General features: G+C 45.5%; 1 protein-coding gene, 1 long non-coding RNA gene and 2 pseudogenes across 2 annotated transcripts; all 4 read right to left on the reverse strand.

Moving 5' to 3' along the window:
- Positions 1-1,896: 1,896 nt before the first annotated feature.
- On the reverse strand, positions 1,897-4,113 carry LOC147959534 (uncharacterized). The gene is made up of 3 exons (XR_015611631.1): positions 3,998-4,113; positions 2,878-3,832; positions 1,897-2,759 (listed from the first exon to the last, which is right to left on the reverse strand). It is a non-coding gene; the product is annotated as an uncharacterized LOC147959534 (long non-coding RNA).
- Positions 4,114-6,587: 2,474 nt separating this feature from the next.
- On the reverse strand, positions 6,588-8,473 carry LOC147959535 (uncharacterized; annotated as a pseudogene).
- Positions 8,474-10,768: 2,295 nt separating this feature from the next.
- LOC147959536 (uncharacterized) lies at positions 10,769-11,852 on the reverse strand (annotated as a pseudogene).
- Positions 11,853-12,235: 383 nt separating this feature from the next.
- LOC147959537 (uncharacterized) lies at positions 12,236-13,084 on the reverse strand. Its single transcript, XM_087532705.1, has one exon. The coding sequence runs from the start codon at positions 13,082-13,084 to the stop codon at positions 12,236-12,238; it is 849 nt and encodes a 282-aa protein (XP_087388831.1).
- Positions 13,085-24,281: the final 11,197 nt, after the last annotated feature.

Raw genomic sequence — 24,281 nt, forward strand, 5'->3', positions numbered from 1 at the left:
TGCATATGCTTGCATTATATTTATTGTTTCTTCCCCCTCTTCTCTCTCTAGACACCGAGACCGACGCCGCTGCTACCCCGTACGACTACGGTGTTGACGACCCCTCTCTCTTGCCAGAGCAACCAGGCAAGCCCCCCCCTTTGATCACCAGATATCGCCTACTCTTCTCTATACTGCTTGCATTAGAGTAGTGTAGCATGTTACTGCTTCCCGTTAATCCTATATTGATGCATAGCCTGTCCTTGCTACTACTGTTGTTACCTTTACCTGCAATCCTAATGCTTAGTATAGGAGGCTAGTATTTTCATCAGTGGCCCTACATCCTTGTCCGTCTGCCATGCTATACTATCGGGCCGTGATCACTCGGGAGTTGATCACGGGTATATACTATATGCTTTATACATGATACATGTGGTGACTAAAGACGGGTCGGCTTGTGGAGCACCCGCGAGTGATTCACGGATTGGGGGCTGAAAGGACCTTTGTCCCAACGGCCCTCTGTGTGGATCTTTGAGGCGGAGCGACAGGGCAGGTTCCGACCACCTAGGAGAGAGGTGGGCCTGGCCCTGGTCGGCGTTCGCGGATACTTAACACGCTTAACGAGATCTGGGTATTTGATCTGGGTCTGGCCATTTGGTCTATACGCACTAACCATCTACGCGGGAGTAGTTATGGGTATCCCGGCGTCGTGGTATCAGCCGAAGCCTTCTTGACGTCAGCGACGGAGCGGCGCGCGCAGGATTGGACTGGAACGCCACTAGGCTAGGTCTGCTTCCGGTCGCCCACGCAACGTGCAGGTGTGCTAAGGGCGATGGGCCCAGACCCCTGGGCGCTTAGGTTTAGACCGGCGTGCTGACCTCTCTGTTGGTCTAGGTGGGGCTGCGACGTGTTGATCTTCCGAGGCCGGGCATGACCCAGGAAAGTGTGTCCGGCCAAATGGGATCGAGCGTGTTGGGGTATGTGGTGCACCCCTGCAGGGAAGTTAATCTATTCGAATAGCCGTGATCTTCGGTAACAGGACGATTTGGAGTTGTACCTTGACCTTATGACAACTAGAACCGGATACTTAATAAAACACACCCTTCCAAGTGCCAGATACAACCGGTGGTCGCTCTCTCACAGGGCGACGAGGGGAGGATCATCGGTTAGGATTATGCTATGCGATGCTACTTGGAGGACTTCAGTCTACTCTCTTCTACATGCTGCAAGACGGAGGCTGCCAGAAGCGTAGTCTTCGATAGGACTAGCTATCCCCCTCTTATTCCAGCATTCTGCAGTCCAGTCCACATATGATACCCTTACTCCATTTGATACCCATGCATATGTAGGGTAGCTTCTTGCTTGCGAGTACTTTGGATGAGTACTCACGGTTGCTTTCTCCTTCTTTTCCCTCTATCCCTTCTACCTGGTTGTCGCAACCAGATGTTGGAGCCCAGGAGCCAGACGCCACCGTCGACGACGACCCCTACACCGGAGGTGCCTACTACTACGTGATGCCCGCTGACGACGACCAGGAGTAGTTAGGAGGATCCCAGGCAGGAGGCCTGCGCCTCTTTCGATCCGTATCCCAGTTTGTGCTAGCCTTCTTAAGGCAACCTTGTTTAACTTATGTCTGTACTCAGATATTGTTGCTTCCGCTGACTCGTCTATGATCGAGCTCTTGTATTCGAGCCCCCGAGGCCCCTGGCTTGTAATATGATGCTTGTATGACTTATTTTTATTTGTCGAGTTGTGTTGTGATATCTTCCTGTGAGTCCCTGATCTTGATCGTACACGTTTGCGTGTATGATTAGTGTACGATTGAATCGGGGGCGTCACAGCGCCTTGGGAAGATCGCCGCGCTGCGGACACATAGTGCTCTTGTGCCCTTGCCCACGGCAAATCAAACATAACCGGCTCCTTTTAGCTGGCTGTTCATATGGCGCTTTCTCATGGCTTGTCGTAGGTCGCCCCGCTGGTCTCTTCTTTGATGGTGCCCCAAAGCTATCTGAACATTGCGAGACACTCTGTGCCTGATTTGTTGGACCAAAATGTTGCTTGTGCGCTATAGATGAACCTGCAGAATCACCCGACAACTCTCTGTCAGATAACCCCATGCCATCACGTACAATAGCCATCGGCTCCGCAATGCTTTCACATTTCTTAGCTGCTCCATGGCAAGAGTATATGCATCCACATTGTTGTCACCAAGTCTAACAATTTCAAGGCAAAGCAGATGCAGATTGTTATGTCGCCGTGAGGAGTACTTGAGAGGGCCTTGGTCTTTCTGGTAACGGAGAAGCTCTGGAGGCGGTATATCCATTGCATCCCTTGTCCAACGCTTCAACACGTGTTTGACTGGAACCTCCTGCAGACCAAGTTGGATCATCACTTGAGAATAAAAAGGCTCAGTGTCAAAATGTACCATTTTTTCTGATCTCGGTAATAACTTGTCTTGCAGACATAACAAAACAACATCATCAACAACAAAAACCACACCTTTAGTGCATGGCTGCACACCATGCCGAAATGCTCAAACATTCCACATTCACACTTGAATTCATCAGCAAGCTCATTGACCTGGACGAGGAATTCATTTTTACACCATTTGTCTCGAGAATCTTTCTTTACATGCCTTGCTATGTATTCACGGCGAGGCACAATTTCAATCAGAACACATGACCCACCCTCATATAGCATCTCGCCAAAATTTTCAAGCATAGCGCTTGTGTGGATGCATGAATCTCGATAGGTAGGTTCTGAGCTAGGACAACACCACCCTGCGTGTGGAGACATATAATTAGCACGTGCTGCACATGATGTTCATCACCATGAGGGCATGATTCATGGTAAGATAGAAAATGCATGTGGGTGAACATATAAACATTGTACTCTTACCAGTTTGGTTCTTTTCTCCTGATAACTCTCCTCAGAATCTCTGTCAAATTGCATCTTCTCATATTGCCTAACAAACAGGTGCATCCGCGATCCTGGTGGCACATATCTCCAGCCCGCATTGCGTTGAACACCTCTATTGTCTTTGTGGCATCATTGTCTGATTACTCTCTGTTAAGTTTTCCACAGAGTCTTCAGAGATCTCTTTGTGAATGGCACCTCCTTCACCGATCCAAAAAAACCGCCCACTAAGCTGTAAACCTTGCTTAGGCTTAGGACTCTGCTTGGGTTGGCGTCCCTCTCTTCTGCCTTGTCAATCCTAATACTACAATCTTCCAAAAATGGTGTTAACTGTATTTTCTAGCAATCCAGACCGAGATAAGAAGAGTAATTCTTAAAAAAATAGTACTAACCATTCATACAAAATCATGCATTAATTGTGGTTTAAAAATTGTGGTTTCAAGCTAGCATCAATACTATAAGAGGGGAATATTTTTTTCGTTTCTCCATGGGCAAACTCTCTTTTTTCTGACGGAGGGGCGAACTCTCCCATGGGGTGTGTTTTTGCTACAGGAAGTGCAGGAAGCTAGAATCACTGGTACAAAAGAAAAGTACTGACAAAACGACCATGTGTTTGTTACCGTCGACTCCAGCAGGAGCCCTTTGAATTGTTGACGATGACACCCTCCGCATCTCCATATTCTCTCACAGATGCAGCCATCGCACACTCAGGAGCCATGTCGTTTGAGTCACCAACGACCTCACTTTCGCCGTTGCAGTATAAGCCAACATTCGCCTCCACATCTCGGGACTGCTCTTCGTCGTCACTGCCATCCATGGATTCAGAAGAGATCACATGAGCGGAGCGCCCGCGAGCTTCATGGATAGAAGCAACCACAGACTCCACAACATCGATTCCGCCACCCAAAATATCACCCGCATCTACCCTAGGAACAATCTACAACACATACACGATACCCATCCAGTCAGATCCAACAAAACAAAGGGAGAAGAAGAACTCAAGAACCAATACCAAAATCAAGTAGCAGAATACCAAGTCAAAATAGATCTCCAATCGGAAGAAGTAAGAGCAAGATAAATAATATGGCAGTTTGGTTCTCACCCAGATTCTGATTCCTCAAAGAAAAACTCAAGGCCCTCCATGGCAAATCGCCGCTCCGCACAGCTACCACGGGAAGAGACGGATGTCCTGACGAAGGGAAGAAAAAAGACGGCTTCTTTGGTTAAACTAGCTGCAGCGCCAAATCGTCCCATCAAAGCGAGCATTAATATCGCACCAGCCACCGCTCCAGCTACATGTGCTATTTTTAAATCAGCCCAGCAGATGCATGAGGTGCCTGTACCCCGCGTGCCCCCGAGGCCCACGTAGAACGGTAGCACACCAGCCCATGGCACGCGTGTATTTCAACATATGAGCCATCGTATAAAATGAGCGAGAAAATAGGAGCACACATCGCGGTGCTATATTGCACGGTGCGAGATTACGGCCTGGAGGGTGCTCGGCCACCAAAACGCCACTCTCTCTCTCTCTCTCTCTCTCTATATATATATACATATATATATATAGTGTTACTATTCATCATCCAGGGTGCAGAATAAGTTATTCTTCACCCGAGGTAATCTTACGATCATTTCATAATTAAATTACGTTTCGAATTCAAATATTTACATTCCTATTGATTCACTACGTAAAATTTGACATAAGAAAATAAAAATATAAGTCATAAGACAAGAAAATTTGCAGTTTATGTGTATTTTAGACTATGTTTTTATGTTTGTAATTTTACATAACATAAAATATTTTTTACGGCGATTATATATTTTCTTACGGTTCCTTTTTGCGTCGAAAATAAGACAAAATTTACGGAACATAAAATTACGGTGCATTGATGGTAAAATAGAGGGGGGTGAAGAATAACTATTCCTCACCCAGGGTGACGAATAGCGCGACCCTATATATATATGATCGGTTCTACGAGAAATTCTATTTATATATATGCATAACGTGTACAATATGTAACATCGTAAAATACCAGCAAACGAAAAATAATTAAATGAAAAACAAAAATTAAAGGAAAAAGCTACCATGAATCCAAAACCCCCCAAACATCTTAGTACCGGTTGGTGTTACCAACCGGTACTAAAGGGCTCCTCGCCCCCGGCGCAGGCTCGTGCGACGTGGTGGCCCTTTAGTGGCGGTTCGTGCGGAACCGGTACTAAAGGGGGGGGGACCTTTAGTCCCCACCCTTTAGTGCCGGTTACAGAACCGGTACTAAAGGCCCTTACGAACTGGTGCTATAGGCCAGTTCTACACTAGTGCTTGTTCTTCCCCTCGCGCACGCCACGCCAAACCCGAGCGCGTCCAGAGCGCCGCCACGGTTGCAATCCTCGTGGGATCGTGCTCTGAAGCCGCCCCTCCTCCAAGACTTTGACCTATAAATAGCCCACGGCGTCCTCTTTCAAACCCCCCAAAACCCTACCTAAAGTCCCACTGTAGCCCACGCTCACCTCGAACTGATCTCGCCATCTGCCGCCGGCGTTCGCTACCCCACCCGCCTCCGGTGAGCAAAACCCTACCCTCAAAACCGGTCAGCACCACCCCTATATCCCGCGCACCCCGCTGGCATCTTTTCGCCACCCAGGACCCACAAACACCGCCGCCCCGATCATCACCGCACTTCACCGGAGCCTCGGAGTACCCGAGCTTCTTTGTCCTTGCCCCGGTCATCTCCGATGTCCCTGAGCGCCACCTACCCCACCCTCGACCTCGCATCACTCCTCCGCATCACCCGGATGCCTCCATCACCTTCCACGACGACCGGAGCCGCCGCACCGCCATCGCCCGAGTCACCGCCGTCATCTCCGTCTGTCGCCACCGTTCGTTGTAAGCGCGAGCTCCCCTCCACCGTTAGATCACGCATGTACGGATTAGATTAGATCCGTGAAGGGTTAGGTTATTTTCAATAGACCGGTTTAGTTTACGTTTTTCCCCGGTTTAGATCTAGTCAGTTTTACAAATCGGTTTTATTTATTTAGGTCGTATATGTTTCAGTTAAAGTTCGCTCGCGCGTTAGATAGTTTCAGACCGCCCACCTTTCGTCCCAGTAGCGCCCGTTAGTTTTTTTAGTTTTATTTTCGTTCTGTTTTAAAAACAGAAAGTTCCAATCTTGTAAAATATGTTTCTCTTAGGTTATTTAATATTTTTAGTTGATTGTTTTGTTTCGTAATTTGCAGATTTCCTAAAGTTTCTGTATAAAATAGTTTCGGCCATGTTTTAGTTTTTATTTATTTTTATTTATTTTTGAACAAAGCAAGGCACCCAGAGGGTGCCCAATTTCATTTCCAGCATTGACCATAGTACAGGAGATATTACATTGGCCTAAAGATTAGAAGAGGAGAACAGCCAAAACAGAGTTGCTGGAGGAAGAAGCAAAGATAGGTTGAAAGGAGATCAACCAGATGAACATCTACTAGCTTGGAAAGAAAAAAAGAAACATAGGGAGTGCTAAAGATACATAAAGTCCTTCACATAGAGACCATCTGATCAGAAGGAAGCACATGTAGCGCAGAGTGACAAGTGATCTCTCGGAGAAATAGCGAATCCTCGTCCTGTTAAATGTGGTAGCATCCTGAGAATATCTTTTGGAAGGAAAAGTCATAGAGATTTTAATCTGCAAAATTAGTACAGGATATTAGAAGCAGTACACCTTATGTAGATGAAAACCTGAAAGAGCAATGTTCTGCAAGGAAGAAATAACAGGGCAAGGAGCATTTGTATGGGAATTATGGGAACAGTCCATAAGCGCTCCGTAGTTGTTCTGAAAGACCTGCTTGGCAAGATTATGAGCCACCCCATTGTTATTCCTAGAAATATGAAAAATCTGAGCCTGCATATGAGACGTTAAGTTGAGAATATCAGCTAGATTTTTCCTAATATTCCAGGGCGCAGCAGAATGCAAGAAGTTCCTGGCAGCAATCACAGAAGCAAGTGTAAGACAATCTGTTAAGAAGACAGGATGTTGAATCTGCAGAATGTTCGTCAGATGTGATGCAAACTCCAGTGCAAGCACTTCTGCATGGAGAGGACTTGTTGTTGGCAGAGCTGAGGCTTGGACCTGAATGTTTATTTCTCCTTGGGATAAAGGAAGACAGAAATACACCCCAATGCCTGTTCGAGGCTGCCCATAGTAAATGCCTGGAGCTTTTTTAGTTTTAAAAGCAGCATCAGTGTAGATTTTTGGACCTTTCAGGAGGATAACAGACTTAATGGTGCTACCTTGAGGGGGCAAATGTTGCAACACATTCTGGTTGTTGAGGTTATTAGGTTTGCTCAAATCTAGCAGGGAATCATATTGCAAGTAATGATCCAAGGCAGCAGCTAAAATATGAACCTGGTAAGGTTGGTGCTTCTTACGCTCAAACAGGAAGTCGTTTCTAATTTTCCACATGCACCATAAGAAATTAAGAATATTTTTTAAAGAAGCATGAGGGTGATTAAAGGAGAGAAGACGAGCAATAACCAAATGCACAGAATTGAGGCCCTGAACTATAGCATGTGATCTAATAAACCAGGGCTTAGAGAACCAGGCTGCCCTAGCAAAGTCACAAAGGAAAAAAAGATGCAAATCATCCTCCTGCATGACACGTCTGGAGCAAATCTGAGAAATATGAACAGAAAAACGACCTGCTCTCATACCTGTTGGCAGAGCTCTTCTCAACAGTCTCCAAGCGAAAGTTTGAACCTTTGGCAATAGGTTTTTATCACGCCAAATAGTCGTAAGCAAGTTCTTGACCTCCGAGGACACCTGCATTGGAGCTGTAACAGAATTGTTGTGTATCTCCTGCAAACAAAGCTTGTAAGCAGATTTAGGAGAACAAAAGCCATTAGTGGCCAAAGGCCAGCAAAGAGGATCGTCGATGTCGTCGTGGATAATGTCTATAGCAACCACCTGAGAAGCAAAAGTTTGATCAAACAGATTAAAAATAAGGTCATGGTTCCAAGCTTTCTGTCCTGGGAGCCACAGGTCATTAACCAAAGAAGGATAAACAAATCCTGTGGTTTGAGGAATAAGAAAATCATGAATAGATCTCCAAAGAGGACACCAAGGCATGCTCCATAAAGAAATGTTGCCTTTAGTAAGCTGATAGAAGGAATGCTGAGTAAGCCTGGGAAGCATTTTTAAAATTGAAGCCCAAAAACCAGACTTAGGAGGAGAAGAAATTGCCCTCCAGATTGTAGTAGTAGGGAAATACTTAGCCCGAAGAATATAGTATAAGTGAGAAGAGGGGTTGTTTGCTAACCTCCAAGCTGCCGCAATGATGAGACTTTCATTGATGGCTTTAAGATTTCTAATCCCTAGACCTCCTTCTTCTTTTGAATTTGCTATATCTTTCCAAGCTCTGAGACACAGTCCTTTCTTGAGCCATCTTCCCTAATACCTGTCCACCAAAAAGTTCTAATGATAGCTGTGAGCTTAGCAATAAGCTTTTTGGAGAACAAAATGTTTGCCATGTAATAGACCGGAATAGCAGAAAAAACAGACCTAATAAGTTCCAGACGAGCTGCATGGGAGAGCATATTAGCTTTGTAAGAAGGCAGCTTGTTAGAGAACTTGTCAATCACAAAGTTGTAAGCAGAGGCTCTATTTTTAGCAGGTAAAATCAAAGGATGACCAAGGTGGATGAATCTATCATCAAGATTAGCAACTCTGAAAATTTGTTTAATATTAGTAATAACATTTTGAGGAGTATGAGTGCTAAACAGAATAGCAGATTTGTCCCAATTAGGAGTTTGACCGGAAAGGGAACAAAAGTGCTGAATCAAATCTGACATAGTCTGAGCCTCCTGTGTAGTAGCGTGACCACAGACTAAAAGGTCATCTGCAAAAAGGAGAGAATGAATAGGAGGGCAATTTGGGCCTAGAGAAATGCCTTGCAAATGATTGTCCTGAGCAGCTTCATTAAGCATGATAGAAAGTTCATTGATGGCAAGAACAAAAAGGTAAGGAGACATGGGACAACCCTGTCTGATACCTCTGTGAGACTTAAATTTGGGAGACGGCTGACCATTAATGAGGACAGAGAAAATGGGTGAGGAAATGCAAGCATGCACAAGATTGATGAAATGACCATGTAGCCCTTTACGAGAAAGAGCCGAGACAATGAAGTTCCATTCTAGACGGTCAAAAGCTTTAGCCAGATCTATCTTTAGCATGAAGGCATTGTGTTTCCAAGAGCTAAGAGTAAAAGAGTGATAAATTTCTTGAGCAACAATAATGTTGTCAGTAATCCGTCTACCCTCAATAAAAGCTTGTTGAGCTGGATCAACATAATCTGGAAGATGGGGCTTAAGTCTGTTTGCCAGAGATTTAGCAATAATTTTATAAATGACATTGCAAAGGCTAATTGGTCTATAATCCATGGGAACAAGAGAGACTAACTTCTTAGGAATGAGAGCAATGTTAGTGTCATTAATGTGTGGAGGCAGAATACCTGTGGCATAGAAAGAAGACACCAACTGCGTTACATCATCACCAATCCAGTCCCAAGTTGCCAGATAAAACTCCACATTGAAGCCATCAGGACCTGGTGAAGCATTTAGTTTCATATCCTTAAGAATCTGAAAAATTTCAGATTTATCAGGAACGGAATAGGTGAAGTCATCATTATGTTCAAAGGAGTTGAGTTGAGGAAAAGGCCTGCACACCACATCATTAGGAGAGGAGAAAATGAATCTGAAATAATTAACAAAAGTTTGCATGATAGCAGCAGGTTTATAATGAAGCACATTATTCTCATCTTTAACAGAACAGATTGTATTTCTTTTTCTATGCTTGATAACAGCCTGATGGAAAAACTTAGTGTTTCTATCACCTTTGGACACCCAATTCTTTTTGCCACGTTGTCTGTAATATTGATTCAGTTGATTGAGAGTAAACTCGTACCTGGCAATGAGGGATTGCTCCAAGTCTTGACTCTGATGGTGAAGAGGCAATTTCTGCAAATCATTGATTTTGGCCTCTAACATACTGAGAGTCTGCTGTAAAGGCTTCTTTTTTTACACCATGCCTTTAGAGTATTTGCCAATGAAGTTGATTTAGCTGTAAAAGAGTTAAGAGTAGTAGCTTTCCAGGCATTTTTAGCAAAAGAATTGAAGTCATCTTCAGAAAGCCACCAATTTTCAAATTTGAAAGACTGCTTAGGCTTGACAAAGTGACTATCAGTGGAAATCAAAATAGGCGCATGGTCACTAAGAATAATGGGGAGATTGAGCACTTTAGTGTTAGGAAAGTGAGCGCACCAATCAGAATTAACCAAACAACGATCTAGACGATGATGAATAGGCTTGGAAGTATTTTGTCTACCACGCCAAGTGTAAGCAGGACCACTATAACCAATATTGAAAAGGCCACAGTTCTTGACAATAGAACGAAAGGCATGCATACGGTAGTAGTTGATATTGCCATTACAACCGTCGACTTCATACAGGATATCATTCAAGTCTCCCATACAAACCATGGGCTTACCTAGATTATCATAAACAAAAGACGCTACTTGGTCCCAGATGACATTAATCTGCTTATGATAGGGGTCACCATATATACAAATGAGACAAAAGCTGACCCCAGACGCCACGTGAACTACATTAGCTAAAATATAGTGAAAAGCAGCAGTATGCACAGTAACTTTGAGCTCATCGGTCCACATAATCCAAAGCCCCCCTGAAGCACCTCTAGAAGGAACAACACAAGCATTAGCTACATCAAACCTATTAACAAGATCAGTAGAAGTAACCTTAGAAGATTTAATTTCAGAAACAAAAGTTACCTGAACTCTCGTAGGCCGCATAAGATTAGCAAGGTAAAGCATCCTTTCACTGCCAAGGCCCCTGCCTATACCTCGGCAGTTCCAAGCAATAGCTTTCATGGCGGAGGAGGCGCGTTAGGGCCTTGCGCCGCTTCCCAAGAAAGGTTGAAATGCATCCCTTCGCCTTGCTGAATAGAATTGGAGTTGTTAGGCTGTTGCTGATTTTCACAGAGATAATCTGCATCCCTTTGGCCAGTGGAGCTAATGTTATCTTGATCTTCCACCGCGGCTTCACCTCTGGCGCCATGTGTACAAGCACGAACATCCAGATCCATGTGGTGGAGGCGATCGATCCCAGGAGGAGAGATAGGACCTTGATAGGAGCTGTCCGCATCTGCACTAAGAGAATTTGAAGGCGTCCTGATTGGGCAAGGATCATAGCTTGCTCCTGCTTCATTGCCATGTTCCTGAGAGATTCTGCCTTGGTCAGCATGAACAGCGACACCCAGATTTTCCACAAGTTTGCCGCGGCCTCTGCACATAGAATTGCTGCCATCCAATGGACCGGTGTCACTGTCACGGTGCCAAGTGGTAGCACCATAGCTACGGCGATGAAACCCACCAAAAGAAGGACGCATACCTCCAGATCGCCCGACTGGGGGAACATCCCATTTACTAGCAGCAGATCGGCGGCGGCCTGTCGACTGAAATGCGCCGGCTTGTTGAGAGGATCCAGATTTGATTCTTGAGACGGAGTAAGCAGGTCGGTCTGCTCGAGGAGATCCTGCGGAGAGGTGAGAGGCGGAGCCCATAGGGCTAAATCCAGCCGGAGCTTCACCGGCCGGCCTGCCACCGACCGTGGGAAAGGAGGCCGCTCCGAGCGGTGGTGCTCCAAGGAGGCCCTGCCCAGCGAAGGCTGCGCCGGGCGCCAAAGGTGAGGCTCCAAGCAGACTCGAAGGAGCGCCCCCGACTGGTTCCTCCCTCTCGGATGACTCGAGTCGTTCTCCATTAGTGGAGAGCTCAAACCTTTTGGATGGGGGCAGAGGTGGATTTGGGAGCGCAGCAAGAGGTCGTTTGGGGAAGCATTTTGGTGGAGAAGGATTCTGTGGGTGGGTAGTAGTGATGGTGGCAGAGACAGAAAAATTCTCCATATTGGCAGTGAAAGCAGGGGAATAGCAGAACTGGGAAGTGAGAGGAGCAGACTGTGTTTGCAGAACTTGCAGATTTGGGGAGGAAATAGGATTTGCAGGATCGTGCTGACGAGCGGTATTCAGGGTTGAAGACAAAAGGGCAAGCGATGTGGTAGTGGTGAAATTACCGAATCGTCCTTTTGAAGACCGGACACCTCCAACAGGCTGTTGGGCCAAAAGTGGCCCAGAAGTAACTGGCAAGATATTCCTCTCCTTTCCAGAATTGGACTGTGGGCCGATTGGGTGGATCAAAAATGGGCCTGAAACTGAAACATTTGCCTTCTCCAGGACCGGCAAGTCGGCAGTCAGTTGAGCTGCTCTGTCAGACGCTTGAATAGAGTTGTCTACCGCTCTATCCCTGGCAGAGAAATAACTGCAGTAGGTAAGTGAGCAGTACCTCCACCGCCCTGAGTGTGAACAGTAGCTGTAATCTGATGAACAGTACTGCGAAGCTGCTCATCTTGTTTCTGAATCTCCTCTCTGGAAGAACTCCCTTTCTGCATGAACTGAATCTGCATGTTAGCTTCTGTCACAGAAAAATCATGATGCTTAGAGGTCTCCTTCATTACATCCTTTCCTTTCTCCAGAGATTGCTTCTGCAGCCTGACCAACTGAGGATTCTGAAAAGTTGAGAAAGCAGTCTGCTGTTCTTGAGCAAGATCATCTAAGACTCTAGGAATAAGCTCAGATTTATTCATCCAAGGACCCAGACGAGCTAAGGGAATGTGCTCCAGTTGAATTTGCAGTCTCTGCCTAGAGATTAGGAGATTATTCCTAGAAGCACAGTGCTGCACACTATGGAACATCAGACCACAGAAAGTACATATCCGTCCGATTTTCTCATAAAACAGATAGATCCAGGCAGCTGAATCTTTATGAAAAGAAACCCAAACTTTGTCTCTAACTGGATTGGCAACTTTCATTTTAACCGTACCCCACATATAGTCGGATTTGGCAGAAAGCATAGCTTGACTGAAAGGGTGAAATTCAGATTGCTGACCAAGACTATCTAAAATCTTGTACATAAGCTGCTGAGATCTGAACCGAGGAGGAACACCATACACTCGAATGGTAACGAAAACAGAATCAAACTTGTAATCCTGAATATCTTTTGTTCGATCATCAGGATCCATAAACTCTACCAAAAGATTGTCAGAACCCAGACTCCAAGGCTGACGAGTGAAAACAAACATGGCAGCATCCATGGTTTGGAAATGAGCAACAAAGATGTATTTAGAAAGCTGTGATATACCTTGATAATTATCCCTCCAAGCTCTTGCCATTGATTGCTATAGCATGCTGAGAGTGATAACTCTTGGGGATCCTCCTGTGACTGCTAGTTTCATCAGGATATTGTAATGAGAATCTTGCGGCTGCTCCTCTTTTTCTTCTTGGTGCATCTGGATCTGAAGAACTTGAGGATCTTGCAGCGATGCACTTTGCATGTCTATCTCAATCCCCGGATCTGGAGGTAGATTCTGAGCAGACAGCATAGGAACACGAATCAGCAGCTGGCTTCGTGAGTCTTGGCCTTCCATCTACAGACAGACAGGAGCGAAGGAGAAGAAGGGAGAGAGCAGAGGAACTAGGGATGTGCTTAGTGTTTCGGTCGAATTGGGAAGCTGGAGAGAAAGAAAGCAGGGGAGGTGGCAGGAGAAAGAGAGAGGGGAAGCGGCATGACGCCAGTCCAGAAAGTCCTATACACATGTTTTAGTTTTTAAAAATTGTTTTATATGAGTTTTAGTCAGATTAGTATTTCTGCTACAAAATGAGCTAGAATTAATATTTGGAGGCGGTTCTTTTTGCCACTACTTTGTTTTGTTATTGCCTAGCAGTAGGATTTTTGGGTATTTATAGATTTTGTTAAAATTAGTTTTACTCGAAAACAACTCTGTTTTAATTTATTTCACCTTATTGTTATTTTCTGTTGTTCTAATTACTCTAAAAATTATTTCCACCTCTGTTGTATTTTATTTCAGATAAGTTTTTGTAGTTTTAGAAGGTGAACTTTTATTTACAGAAAAATAAAATTTTTATTTCTTTTCTTCCTAGTGTTCTTTTAGTCATAATTAGAGTTTAGAAATAGCTTTTAATGTAATTCTTTTTGCACAAAGTTTTTATAATGTTTTCCCTTCTGTTAGTTAACAAAGCTTTTGTTTTGGCTCTATTTAAGAAAAAAATTGTGGAAGAAAATTATTATTTTTAAGTTGTCTTACTTGTAGTAAAAATCTTACTTTGATTCTTTAACTTCTTTGGTTTTATTGTTGAATTTCTTTGTGTGTATGATTGTGTGTTATTATAATTTACTTGCTGTTGTAGTAGAAATTTTATGATGGTATGCTTATTTGTGCTAAGTTTGACTCGATAGAATTCCCGGAGTGTGAAGCTTGCTATCACGAGTCGCTAGCGTTCGAAGACAGTCAGCCAGGCAAGTCTTGATCATGAAATTATTTACCTGTGTTTTATTGCATTAGTAGTATTTCCTCCCCACCATGCATGCAATAGGAGAAATTGAATAAGTCTTGAGCAGTATCATGTGGCAGGTTGAACCCAATTCCCCTTGTTACCATTACCCGGGACGATGTAGTCAATTGCTATGCTTTCGTAGACGGGGTTGGTTGAGAGACTCGTAAGGGAGATGTGAGAGCCAAGATGATACAACCCCATGACTTCAAGCTCAAGATGGACTTCAAATTCACTACTGGGTGGAGGACGGTTGACGGGCACCGTGGAGCAACCAGCGGATGGCCGGGATGCATGGAGAAGTGCCATGACATCTTGCGGAAAGCTTCACCCAGCCACGAAGAGATGGATGGATACACCATGACTGGAAGCTTACCTGTGCAGCCGCAAGCCATTATGGGCTCTGGCTTGGTCGACCCTAGGCGTGACTCTGGCCGGATGGTGCTACAAGATGTAGAAGAATAGTAGGATTGGATGGGCACCGACAGTGGACCAGACGAACTCTACGGAAGACCCTGTTTCGTTCATCCCGTCTTCAAACACTAGGCAGAGCAAGGACATAAACGAGGGAACGATTCTTGCGGGTAAAGTGCACAAGAATCTGCAAAGTGGAAAACTAATCGATTAGCCGTGTCCCCGGTTACGGACAACTAAGCCTCTGGAATTAGAGTATTTCAGAAATCACAACACTAAACATAATTAATTAATTTATGGGTTATTAATAATTTCGGGTATGAGACACTAGTTGGCGGAACCATCTCATTAACAACCAACATTTGGTAGTAGTTGCAAGCAAGTCCTTTGTTGTAGGGAAAATTGGCTTTTTCGCAAAAACATAAAAACTTAGAGCCCCACAACCAAATTGCATATAGTTTTAGAATTATTATTGTTTTTCTCTCTATGACTTGATGACATATTCAAAATGCTGACAACACGGCTGCAACGTCTCATGTTGTAGAGGAGTTTTCTGACCAGGAGTGAGGCTACGATCTACGCTCGGTGATTACCCTATGGAGTTGGATGGACTCTCTTATCGTCTACGCTTCCGCAACATTTAGTTTTTGTCATGAGTTGGCCTTCGGCCAAATTTATTCTATTGTAATAAAGACTCGATATGAGAATAGTGTAATAAATCAGGTGTGATTGTACTTTGAATTTTTCATCAATGTACTGTGTGTGCCAGCATGATCTTGGGATGGTACTCAGACACAGAGACTTGACCGATTTTGGATCGGGTCGCTACAGAGATGGTATCCGAGCACACGTTAACCGTAGTACGAAACCCCTAGGATCGGAAAGCCATAGGAAGAAACTATTTTATTTTATGTCCTTATTATTCCGTAATTCTCCCCTGTTCAATTCTAACTTCCCTCTAATTTTCAACATTCTAGATGGCCGTCGAGTTCACCCCAGTTCTGCTACCGGAGTTTTGCCAGCCGGATGAGACGATGCTTTTCGGCAAGAAGCTGGTTCAGATCGTAAAGAAGCTAAAGATTGCTCTGCCCTCTATCATCGGGAATCCTACCAATGCACTTCTGATGGATACCCGCTATAGGATTGAGGTGCACATTCCAGGGAGGACCTTCTATGACGCCCCAAGACCGGAGCTTCAGATGCCTTCCAGGGTTTCCGGGTTTCGTCGTGTGATTTGTTTGGTTCGTTGCATCATCTGCATTGCAACATGTCATCATGCCATCATCTCATAAATCTTTTGCAACTCAACTAAATAAATTGCATGGATCTTCGGTCCATTTAAATCGAGGGAATTCACATGGTGATTCTCTTTATAACATATCCTCCCAATATTACGGAGCTAAATAAAAATATTCCATTCATTTGGATTTACCGCAAACACACTTGCAAAATATCCCAATGCCTTTGTTATCTTAATTCTCAGTCTCCAACATGGCCATATATTACATTCATCATATTTCGGAGCTCTACCAAAAATCCGAACATTTTTGGACACCTCCATTTCCTAGCCCTTGTTCAAACCATTTGAATTAAATTTAAATGACTTTGAATTAAATCCTTGCAATCTTGCCTCTCCTATTTTTTGTGGACCATGCACATTTTGACGAGTCCATGAAAATTATCCACATGTCCAACTTTTTCCCCTAACCTCTCTTTCTTTTTCTTTCATATCTCTGTTTCGTTTTTTTCTTATTTTGTTCTTTAGAGTGAGAGAGAGAGAGAGAGAGTTAGCCCAGCTGCAGCCTCAGGCCTACCGGCCCAAGGTCCAGCTAAGGCCTCCCTAGGCGCATCTCCACCCTCTCTACTAGGCCTCTTGCGCCGGCCCACCAGTCCCGCTGCTAACCCTAACCCTCTCCCTGCCTGATCCCACGCACTCTCTCCCTCTCGTCCTCATCCACCGCCGCCAACACCCATTTGCACGCATCGAGCCAGGACCGTGCTCGATCCCCCCTCTTCGATCTCCCAGCGCCGCCTCCCACCTCGTTTTCCCTTCCTCTTGATCCCTCTCCTTCGCCCCGTGCTTCCTCGCACCAACGCCCGCTGACTCTCGCTCATCTTGAGCGCCCCAACACCAACGAGCTCCGTCGCTAGCAGCCTCGCCTCCGATCGCGCCAAGCGCCGCCAAGAGCCGCCTGCCCTCTGGTCCGTCGTCTCGTGCTGCTCTCCTACTGCGACTCCGCGAGTCCTGCCACTGGAGCGCAGAGCCCCTTCCTCGCGCGTCAGCCCCCGACGCGGTCTCCTGCCGGCCTCACCATGACCCGATGCCCGAGCGCCTCCTACTGCGAGCTCCACCAGGACCACGTCGCCGCCCCGCCTCCAAGTTCGCTGCCGCCAAGCGCCGCTGTGGCCATGCCCGATGCCGCCGGCAAGGCCCCGTTCCCGTCTCCGGCGCCTCAAGAGCCATGCCTGAGCCCTCTGCTCGAGCAGGAGCTTCGCCTCCTTGCTTCGCGCCAAGGCCGACGCCGGCCACTTCGCCTTCGCCTCCTATTGCCGGTGCACCGCCGGACCTTTGCCTCGCCCCATCCATCATGCTGCCTGTTGACCCTCCGTTTTTTTCTCGCTGTGAGCTTTTTCGGCCATGGACGGTTTGAGCCGTTTGCCTCCTACACATGTCGTGTTTCCTCCAAATCCACCGAAGTCCACCATGCAAAATAACCAAGCATCCAGGGACGCAAGGCCGCCTTTGGAGATCCCTTTCGCCAAGTACCACGCCCGGTGAAGACCAAGACAGAGACCTCCTTGAGCAGGAACGTTTTTGGGATCGTCAAGGCCACCTCAAGTTCGACTACATTTTGCCGCCTCGACCGAGACCAACAAGTACCACGACGACGCATCATGTTCATTTACCGCCGTCTTCGGAACCACTAAGAACGGCAAGTACCTCGGCTAGTACCTTGATGCCCGATGCATAGAAGAACGACCGTCACCGAAGACCCGGGTAGCAAAACGTCAAGTACCTATGACCGAAGAACGCCATGTACCTCTCCGAAAAACGAACATGTACCAATACATCCGGAGACCTCGAACCCGTCAAGTCCGACAACGATTGTGTACAACTACCGACGACGTGCATGTTGCCAAGTACCCTCTCCGGATCGTCATGTTCGACTACCGATAAACATGTACCACTACCGTCGCCGAGATCGCGAGAACCTCTACCGTCGACCCTAGAGCATGAGAGAACGACTAGTTCCACTACGAAAGTCCCGAGAACGTCTACTTCCCCTTCTCCACTTCGAACTTGATCCGTTCTGATAATGCACGCTCCGAAAGGTATAACCGCCGAGATGACCGCCCGTGAACTAATGCATGTGTGATGTATGAGATGCTCATGCTTGCTCCGTGCTCGAATTGTCGATGCACGTTGCCCCTCTTTTGCCTTGTTACCGTCGTCTCGTGGGACACCCGGTATCCGGGATCACTCCCCGTCACTCTTGCATGTTTTCGCGCACCCACACTTGTTCCTTTGCACTAGCATCTCATTTGAGTTGCCAGATCACCGGAATGTTGCCATGGTAACATTCCCGTTTCGCTGCCGTGGCACCCCTTTTCCTTCCGCCATGGCGACAAATGCATCATATCTTGTCATGTCTACTTTTCCTTAAAACTTGCATAAACTTGCACATGTCATCCGCATCATGATAACAACTTCAAGATTGGTTAAAATTGTTGTTTGCATTAAATTACTAATGCATATGGGGATTTACCGGGTTTGTTGTTTATTATACCCGGCCCCATTTAAATTGTTTTGTTTATTATACCCGGCCCCATTTAAATTACTAATGCATATGGGTATAGTTTTGTTATGTATCATCTCTTGACATGCTTAACAACATTTAATATTGGTGAGTACATAACCGAGAGAGAACTAAACAATTGATGTGGTGTTCCGCATATTGAGCTCCACTTAATTTGTAGTTTTGGTTGTTGCACTTTGCCATGTCATGCATATTCAAACCAGACATGCTCACTACAACCGGACATTAACAAATTCCCATATGCCCATAACCGCGGGCACGGCTTTCGAAAGATCAAAACCCTGCAAGGGTGTCCCAACTTAGCCCATCACAAGCTCTCATGGTCAACGAAGGATATTCCTTATCCCAGGAAGACCCGATCAGACTCGGAATCCTGGTTACAAGACATTTCGACAATGGTAAAACAAGACCAGCAAGACTGCCCGATGTGCCGACATCCCGATAGGAGCTGCACATATCTCGTTCTTAGGGCAACACCGGATGAGCGCTCCATACAACTAAAACCATCCCTCAAGTTTCCCCGAGGTGGCGCTGCAAAGGATTCTAGTTCGGACCAACACTTAGAGAAGCACTGGCCGGGGGGGGGGGGTTAAAATAAAGATGACCCTCGAGAGCGCGACTCCCAAGGGAAAAGTAGGTGGTGGTGAGGCAAACGGTAAAACCAAGGTTGGGCCTTGCTGGAGGAGTTTTATTCAAAGCGAACTATCAAGGGGTCCCCATAACACCCAACCGTGTAAGGAACGCAAAATCAAGGAACATAACACCGGTATGACGGAAACTAGGGTGGCAAGAGTGGAACAAAACACCAGGCATAAGGCCGAGCCTTCCACCATTTACCAAGTATATAGATGCATTAAAGTAAATAAGATATAATAATGATATCCCAACATATCCGTGTTCCAAACATGGACAAACTTCATCTTCACCTGCAACTAGCAACGCTATAAGAGGGGCTGAGCAAAGCGGTAACATAGCCAAACAACAGTTTGCTAGGAAAGGTGGGTTAGAGGCTTGACATGGCAATATGGGAGGCATGATATAACAAGTGGAAGGTAGCACGATATAGCGATAGAGCGATCAACTAGCAAGCAAACATAGAAGTGATTTCGAGAGTATGGTCATCTTGCCTGAGATCCTGCAAGGAAGAAGACCGAGTCCATGAAGAATACAAACAGACGTAGTCGAACGAATCCTCACAAACGCGACGTTATCGGAACTAACCCGAAGAAGCAACACCGGAAAGAAGCAAACAAATGGTAAACAACCATCACATAATCATGGCATGATGCACAACCAAGTATGATGCATGTCCGGTTAATGAGGCATGGCATGGCAAAGTGCATAAGAAAAACTACAAGTTAAGTGGAGCTCAATGTGCAACTCCGTTGCATATTGACGAAACACCACGTCAATTATTTAGTTCTCTCTCGTTTATGTACCCAACAATATTAAATGTTGTTAAGCATGGCAAGAGGTGAAGCATATGAAATCTACCTATCTAGGCAAGTTTAAATGAGGCCGGAACAACAAACAACAAGTCCGGAAAATCCTCATATGCAAATTATGGATTTGGTACTGTTCTGCCCTAAACCATATCTTAGATTTCTTAAACATGCTAAGTAAGGCCCCCATGTTAAACTAGGCATTTTTCTACCCCATTTACATATAAAGTTTGTTACAAACCGAGTTACGGTTAATTAGTTATGAAATAAATCATTTTAGCATGACATAGGGCAAATTAAACAAACAACATTTTAAACATTTTAAACATGCATGAAAGTTGGATATTATTAATCTACACAAAATTCTAAGCATTTTACATATAAAGTTTATTTAATTCCGATGCACGGTTCATGAGTAATTATATGCATGAAGGCTAGGGACTTTTCTGTAAAACTGCAGCTCACTGGATAATAGACAAATTCATTAAATGGGAATAAACATGGCATGGGATGAATCTTAGGCGGACTGGGCTATGCTCACATTGGGCCATTGGGCCGAAAGTGGAGAAAGCGGCTGGGCTGGCAGATCTGGTTGCTGGGCCGGCCCACGCGCTGGAGCTGGGCCTCACTGGAGAGGTCAACGCATGGCGTGGCATTCGTCGTCTCGTTCCAGCAGTTGCAGGAGGCAGCGGGACTTGCGGCGAGGGCAGACGATGGGAAGACCACCGGCGGCAGGGACGAGGTCGAGGGAGCCGGGAACGGGCGGATCTGGCCTGCGGCTCTCTAGATCCGGGCGACGGCGCGACGGGCGGAGCTTCACGCTGCACTACACACCGGGCGGCCATGGCGGGGCTCGGTTCCTGCGCGGGGAACAGAGAGCGAGATGAGGGAGAGGGAGGACAAAGGGAAAGAGAGAGAGAGAGAGAGAGAGAGAGAGAGAGAGAGAGAGAGGTGGATCTGGCCTAGATGTGGTCGCCGGCGGCGACTGGCACCGGAGATGGTCGACGGCAGGGGCGACGCGGAGGTGTGGTCAGACGGGAGGAGCTCAAGCTCTCCCGATCCTGAACAGGGACGACAGCGCGGTACGGGCGCCTCGGGCCCCGATCGGCCCGGGGCGAGCCGCACATGGGCCAGCAGGGCCACGGCGGAGTGGGGACTGAGGGGGTGAGGTGGCACGCCCTGACTGGTTGCAGGGGCGGCGCGGTTGACGTGGCGGCGACGCTGGGTGGCGGCTGACCGCTGGCGCGACGACAAGTGGCGGCGCATGGCTTGCTGGTGCTGAAAACGACACTGGCGGCGGCTGGAGGCTGGTGGAGGCACGGAAAAAAGGAGGGGGGGGGGTTAGCTGCTGCCCAAAATGGCAAGGGGGAGGTTTAAATAGGAAAGGGAGGTTAGGATTAGGGTTAGGAGGGGTTTCAGGGGTGTTTTCGGACCGTGCGATCACCACCGCACGGCTCCGGACGCAAGAAGGGGTACTAGGTGGGCTGTGTAGGAGGGTGTGAGATGAGAGGAGAGCAAAGAAGGCAGACCGGCAACCGTTTCCGGAGACCGAAAACGTCCAACGTTAGACTGACTATATTGTCGCTATAGTAATCCATTGGGGCATCAAACGGACTCTGAATGCGATGAACCTTGGGAGGCGGCCTAGTGACAACAAAACTACACCGCACGCCAACTTTCATCCCATTCCGAGAACATTTTCCGGCCACTTATAAAATACTATTTCAGAGGTGCCGCGGGCGCGTGCAAGTGTGTCTGGGCTCAGAACGGACAATGGAAGGAACTGGGAGACCCGGACAAATGCAAGTTTTGAAAACATGATGACGCAATGCACATGATGACATGGCAAGATGTGACACGCAAGCAAAAGACATGGCAACGACATCGAATAACTGGAAGACACCTGGCGCATCGGTCTCGGGGCGTTACAACACTCCACCACTACGAGAGGATCTTGTCCCGAGATCTAGGATGGCACCGGAGGGAAAACGGAAGCATGATCTAGGATGGCACCGAAGGGGAAGAGGTAAAACTAAGTTTCTTCTTTGATAAACGAGTGAAACCAATGAACCTTGAGAGGTTAAACAATTGGAAAAAAGAATACAATGGAGATGAACAAAGTTGAAAACACTCCGTTCAAAAAGAGGAACAAGGAACATTACTAGAGCCTTGTAGGTTGAAAGACATAAGAAAGGGTTGCAAAGACATGAATTAAGAGCTCTAGAAACAAGAAAGGGCATGTAGACACTCCGGTTGAAACAAGATGTACAAGGAACGATAAGGAACCATTACGACAACACTCCGGTTAAAACAAGATAGAGAAGGAATAAGGATGATATAATTTGGACAGCACTCCGACTGTAAATGGAAGGAATTGAACATGATTTTGACAAGATGAAAAGATACTTGATGAAATCAACAACACACTACCTCCGGAACTATTGAAAGAATGGCACAAGGGGTAAGAAAGATTTTCAGACAGCACTCCAGTTGAGAAGGGAGGCAAAACTTGATAAGATGAAAAGAACTTGAAAGGAGAACACCACACTCTGTTTAAATGGATAAGCAAGGAAAGGAACATGATCTTGAAAAAATAAAAGGATGGGTCGAAGAGAGCTACATCACAATGCCTCCGGAAGAAAGAATAGAAGATAGATCATTGGAATAAAAGAATGTAGAAGAAAATGCCAACTTCTGCCACAAAAGAGCTTGGAGAGTACCCTTCTAAGAAGGTTATAGCGGAATTGTTGGAAAACCAACAACAAAACGAATAAGCTTATAGTGGGCTTATGGAAAACGTCTCAAAATTATGAGGTGAAATTCTGCCACTAACGAAAGCAATAGATTGGATTGAGGTCAACAAGGAGATGAGAAACTTATTTCACCGGGACTATAAATGAAGAACTTGGGTCATTTATGAGCACCATAAATAGCAACAATCCTTAGGGAAAGCATCAGGTGAAAAATAACCCAATATAACTCCAACGAAGAGATTAATTGGTTGGAAAGATCTTGTGAACGAATTAAAAAATGATTGGTTTAAATATCTTATTCCTGACAACTTGTGAAGCATGAAACACGAAGGGAAATTATCAAGAATGACATAACACCACCTAAAAAGATAAGATAGAAAGAATTGCACTTCGGAAGGCAAGCTGAAGAATGCTTGAACTCCTCAAACAAAACATGTGTTGGGCACCATGTTTATTTTAGAGTATATCTTGGCGGATCTTAGCTCCGAGAGAAATCTTGAAGAACAATTGAAGAATGTAAAGTATCCTTGCAAACCATCATGTTGAGCCTTCTGAAGAACTTCGGTAATAAAAGAATGATAAAAAGGAAGTGAACGATGAAAAGGATAAGATTGAAGCCTTGCAATGATTGGATGGAGCTTTGTGATGAGATAAAGTGGAAACTTGGAACTCCGGAAGAAAAAGATAAAGCATCTCGAACCGAGAATGTGATATGATGAACCACTCCAAAAAGAAGAAATTATTATGCTTGGATGAAACAAGAATAAGAATTATGTTATGCGTATCCTTCACCAATTTAGATTGATGACAAGCAACGGATTTGGCATACTACTTATTCTAGTAGAAAGGATTAAGATAGATATAGCGCAAACTTTGGAAAATCTTCAATGAACCACCGGTAGGATTGAAACAATGAATTAATATGATAACGAAGGAAGAGAAATCTTGAATGAACCACCGTAAGAATTGAAAATGAAAGTAGCAAAGGCACAATTCACCGGGAGGAATTGGAAAACAAATGATGATACTTGATGGAATTTAGATACATGAGAACGAGGAGATCACGAGCGGATTAGAGAATAGTTGAACGATGCACCGGTAAGATTTGGATAACGAGAGTTGAAAGATGGAATGAATAATATTTGAAAAGATGGCCTTCGGAGGAAAGAAATGGAAACAACTCATGAAATGCTCCGGATGGGTGAAAAGAATTCTCACAATAAAAAATAATTATGGGAGGATGGCATAAAGCTAGCACCAAGAATCTTCAAGAGAACGGCTATGATTGCAGAGAAACTCTTCTTCGGTCTTCAAATGTTGAGAATGATGATGAGAACCACCACTGAGAATTTTTGAGGCACTCCGGAATGAAAATTAGAAAGGTTGAGCCAACGATGACAAGAATTTGAAAGATCATGGAGAAATACATATGACTGATGACAAATCATTCTTACGTCGAACTTTGAAATGAATTTGAAAAGATCCGGGAAAATTAGAAGA

This window comes from Triticum urartu, chromosome 7A, assembly GCF_056163025.1.
Source record: "Triticum urartu cultivar PI428250 chromosome 7A, HENAU_Tu73, whole genome shotgun sequence".
NCBI classification, from domain to species: Eukaryota; Viridiplantae; Streptophyta; class Magnoliopsida; order Poales; family Poaceae; genus Triticum; species Triticum urartu.

Excerpts from the sequence above, each read along its gene's own strand:
- LOC147959537 (XM_087532705.1), bottom strand. The coding sequence starts at position 13,084 with ATGTTTGTTTTCACTCGTCAGCCTTGGAGTCTGGGTTCTGACAATCTT.